This window comes from Melanostigma gelatinosum, assembly GCF_949748355.1.
Source record: "Melanostigma gelatinosum genome assembly, chromosome: 9".
NCBI lineage: Eukaryota > Metazoa > Chordata > Actinopteri > Perciformes > Zoarcidae > Melanostigma > Melanostigma gelatinosum.
The window spans coordinates 1,915,602-1,920,601 of record NC_136642.1 but is presented as its reverse complement, the minus strand read 5'-3'; the positions used below and the strand labels follow the sequence as shown (position 1 = coordinate 1,920,601).

Below are 5,000 nucleotides of genomic sequence, written 5' to 3'. Positions count from 1 at the left end.
TTACCCGCTCAAGTTACCCGATCTTCTGCGAGTGCCAACTTGACCACTTGACCCCTCCGAGGTGTTTGTGTGAAGCTTATTATTGTCAGGGTGTGCTGATGAAATTCTCTCCGGATTGTAACGGCTGCGGGGACCTGCCGAGGCCTCCTTTGAAGGGCTTAAGGAGTCGACGGTCTTCTTAAATGTCAAAGCCTTTTGTGGGGCTTTAAAGACGGGCACAGTAGCCACTGGGTGGGACGGTGTTACGGGGGGCGGAGGTGGAGTTGTGGTGTTAAGTCACCCCTGGGTGGGGAGCAGAGACGGAAAGAAAGAGACGGAGACAAAGTGATGCATTCCTCCCATACCAGGAGAGCGTTTAGAGGACGAGATGGAGACGAGGCATTAATGTAGATTAGCGCTGCAGGAAAACACAACCACACACACACACACTCACACACACACACACACACACACACACTCACACACTCATCTGTGCTCTTAAGATGACCACTTTGCAGCTCACCACCAGAGTTTAAGAGCGAGGATACAGACCAAAAACACCCCGAGTTAAAGCAGTCGGGGGGGGGTGAGACGTGACACACGATCCAGGAAGTGAGGCCGAGTCACAGCGTTTAAAGGCTTACCGGACGGCCAAACACTGCACAGCGGTTTGTAAGACTCAGACTCTCAGTTATCTTCTGTTGCCACAATCTGGACGCAGTGTCAGAATGAAGGCAACACCAGGAGACACCATGATCGCTGGCTGGACTCAACGATACGGCCTTTCAGTTTGGTAAATATCTGTCCCTAGGACCCGTATGGTGCAGTTCCTTGATTTACATTCTAGTCATCTAGCGCTATCATTAGGAAGTGCACACATGAGTCATGACAGGGATTAAGGATCATTTCTGACCAACCGTAACGGTTTCATCTCCAAGGCGATGTCGGATGTTGACTGCTAACGTGAGCTAAACAAAGTGCAAATGCTAACTGCGTTCATTGACCAACAAAGTGATAGAAGGTCCGGATGTATGGAGGCAGATATAATTCGGCACTTAGCGCCACCTCCTGACAAAAATAGGAAACATTGTTGGGAGAGCTGGCTCGCCTTAGCCCTCCTCTCCTAAATACCGTCACAGATCTCCAACAGCTTGATGGAGGTTTGCACACTTGGAGTTCACGGCGACGTGATGACCCTTCATATGTCATCGTTTCCTTGGATAGCGTCCTGTAGATTCTGTGATCACAGAATCACAAACAGAATCAGGGAATTGAGAATTTTAAAAAAGCTACGAGAAAGATCACAGTTGACCGAGGCAGCCAATCAAAGCCAGCAAGAGGCGGGCTTTGCTACTTTGCCGATGACTTCCTGTTTTAATGGCGGTCGATGTGTTTTAAGGGAGCGTTTTCGAAATGTCCGCGTCCTGTTCCTCCAAACGTTGCTCGTGACATTAGGTCGTTGGAAGTGTGACGGTAAAGAACACTGATCTCAGACCAGCTGTTTCCCAAAAAGCACGTTCACGTTGTGACCATCGGATGCTGCGGGGAGCGTTCCAACCGTTATATCCATGTTTCCACTGTAACTGGAGTTAAGAAAACATCTTAAAAATACATTTAAAAAGACGTGACGCACAGGCCTGGTGAGGGGTCAGCTTCACCCTCCTTAATGCTCTCCTTGGTCTTCAACACTCTTGTAACGTTCCTCCCTTTTCCTCCTCTTCACTCGGGCTAAACTCACCTCCTTCCCCTCGTCTAGCTCCTACCCTATACCTCACCTCGCCTCTCCTTTCTTTTTTTCCTTTCCTTGCGGGCCTCTTCTTGCTCCAACTTATAATAAACCTCTTCCCAACTCTACCTCCAGTCCAGCAGGCCTCTTTCCAAAACACGAGATCAGACCCCAGCTGCTCGGCTTCCAAAGGCCCATTTCAGCCTATTTTTAGCATCACAACGAAGCTGAACAGAAAAAAGAAGCACTTCCCAATATTTCCAGACATTTGACATTAAATGTGCTTCTGGGGAGGGGGAACTGTTCCACCAGCAGAACCCTGCCAAAGACAATGTCATCCAAAGGAAACAATAGCCATGAAAACACTGATTTATTTTTGTATTTTTCATAACGTGCTTTTATCATCAATCGCTGAAATCAGTATTTAAAAAAAGGAGGTCTGTGACATTTTGAAATAAAGAGAGGTTTTCTTAGCTTGTCAAGAGGGAAATAATATCTTCCAGAATTATTGCAGCGCCTGGCAACAGACGGCCGGAGGGAGCGGGGGGGATGAACCGGCTCGGATGGCCTTACGGCAAGTCGGCGCTCTGTTAGCAGCTGCAGCGTCGTCACACACTGGATGTGATGTTTACGAGAAGCGGACGTCACAGACGTCGTGGTTTGTGGACTGATGTTCTGAAGCCTTGAATGAACAGGAAGTGACCATATATGGACGGAGCAGTGCCGTAGAGACACCGTATACGTCTCTGGTAGTGACCTGTCAATCACAGTAGCCCCGCCCTAAAGCATCCCCTGCTTTATGGTCTGTGTCACTCTAAATGGACCATAATGTACTAAATGAACATCATGCTGTATTGAAGAAGACTTGAAACTAGAGATTGAGACATAAACTCATGTTTACAATGTTTACTGAGGTAATAAATCAAGAGAGAAGTAGAGTCATTTTCTATAGACTTCTATACAACCAGAGGAGTCGCCCCCTGGTGGACACTAGAGAGAATGCAGCTTTAACACGTGAAGCTCTGACTTCACTCTGTGTGCGTGTCAGTGTTTACCTGTCGGTGAGCTGTAGGACACGGTGATGTCTCCGGTCAGGTCAGCAGGGGGGTAGTCGCCGTTGAGGAACGCCGAAAACGCCACAACGGTGGAGGAGCCAACACCTGGGGGGGGGGGGGGGAAAGACACCTTAACATGGAAGTAGAGCGTTCTTGTGTCACTTCCTGTCTTGAAGCTTTTACAGCTTTTACAGCACGAACATTTCTTTCTACATTTTTTGGGATGTTCTATGACTTTACATCTGACGAGACAGAGACGACAGGAGAGACAGAGGGGACAGGAGAGACAGAGGGGACAGGAGAGACAGAGACGACAGGAGAGACAGAGACGACAGGAGAGACAGAGGGGACAGGAGAGACAGAGACGACAGGAGAGACAGAGGGGACAGGAGAGACAGAGACGACAGGAGAGACAGAGACGACAGGAGAGACAGAGGGGACAGGAGAGACAGAGGGGACAGGAGAGACAGAGACGACAGGAGAGACAGAGACGACAGGAGAGACAGAGGGGACAGGAGAGACAGAGACGACAGGAGAGACAGAGACGACAGGAGAGACAGAGGGGACAGGAGAGACAGAGGGGACAGGAGAGACAGAGACGACAGGAGAGACAGAGACGACAGGAGAGACAGAGACGACAGGAGAGACAGAGGGGACAGGAGAGACAGAGGGGACAGGAGAGACAGAGGGGACAGGAGAGACAGAGACGACAGGAGAGACAGTGGGGACAGGAGAGACAGAGACGACAGGAGAGACAGAGGGGACAGGAGAGACAGAGGGGACAGGAGAGACAGAGGGGACAGGAGAGACAGAGGGGACAGGAGAGACAGAGGGGACAGGAGAGACAGTGGGGACAGGAGAGACAGAGACGACAGGAGAGACAGAGGGGACAGGAGAGACAGAGGGGACAGGAGAGACAGAGGGGACACAACAAAAGGTCCCACGGCTGGAAGCAAATCAGAGACGTTGTGGCTCATGATCAGCAACGTATCCTCTCGATCACCAGGGAGCCATGAACACACCGATGCGTGTCTTCTGTAGCTCAGTGCTGGACTCAACAGCTTGCTCAGATGCATCCTCTATCCCCAATTTAAATGCAATTCAGCATTTTATTTTGGTAAATTTCTTGCATGGCCGCTCGGCCCCTGCTCCGGACTAAAAGTCAGGATTTTCTCTCCATTCTTTCTTCTTCTTTTGAGAGTTATTAAACCACTCGAGTGCCCTTTAAGTCATTTGTGTTATTACAAATGTTTATGTCATGTTGAGTGCGAGTGATTTTCTTACTTCTAGAACAGAATTTTGGCTCATTTAAAATGAGACGCTGAGCGATGGACACGGAAACAGAGCAGCCGACAAAACACACACAAATTATAAGAGTCAGCATGTTGGAGTGTGGAGACGGCAGGATACAGCGCACACACACACACACACACAAACAGAGAGAAATTATATGTAGCACGGGAGAGGGGTGATGACTTGTAGCTTCCCTTCAAATACCCCAAAACCAACAGACAGACAGACAGACAGACAGACAGACAGACAGACAGACAGACAGACAGACAGACAGACAGACAGACAGACAGACAGACAGACAGACAGACAGACAGACAGACAGACAGACAGACAGACAGACAGACAGACAGACAGACAGACAGACAGACAGACAGACAGACAGACAGACAGACAGACAGACAGACAGACAGACAGACAGACAGACAGACAGACAGACAGACAGACAGACAGACAGACAGACAGACAGACAGACAGACAGACAGACAGACAGACAGACAGACAGACAGACAGACAGACAGACAGACAGACAGACAGACAGACAGACAGACAGACAGACAGACAGACAGACAGACAGACAGACAGACAGACAGACAGACAGACAGACAGACAGACAGACAGACAGACAGACAGACAGACAGACAGACAGACAGACAGACAGACAGACAGACAGACAGACAGACAGACAGACAGACAGACAGACAGACAGACAGACAGACAGACAGACAGACAGACAGACAGACAGACAGACAGACAGACAGACAGACAGACAGACAGACAGACAGACAGACAGACAGACAGACAGACAGACAGACAGACAGACAGACAGACAGACAGACAGACAGACAGACAGACAGACAGACAGACAGACAGACAGACAGACAGACAGACAGACAGACAGACAGACAGACAGACAGACAGACAGACAGACAGACAGACAGACAGACAGA

General features: G+C 49.4%; 1 protein-coding gene across 1 annotated transcript in view; it reads right to left on the bottom strand.

Moving 5' to 3' along the window:
• The window catches only part of LOC306782371 (protein PTHB1-like), a 96,288-nt gene that overhangs the window by 55,451 nt on the left and 35,837 nt on the right, over positions 1 to 5,000 (bottom strand). The window contains exon 14 of the mRNA XM_079275701.1: positions 2,761 to 2,865. Within this exon, the coding sequence (XP_079131827.1) occupies positions 2,761 to 2,865 (105 nt within the window). The remainder of the gene's footprint in view (positions 1 to 2,760; positions 2,866 to 5,000) is intronic.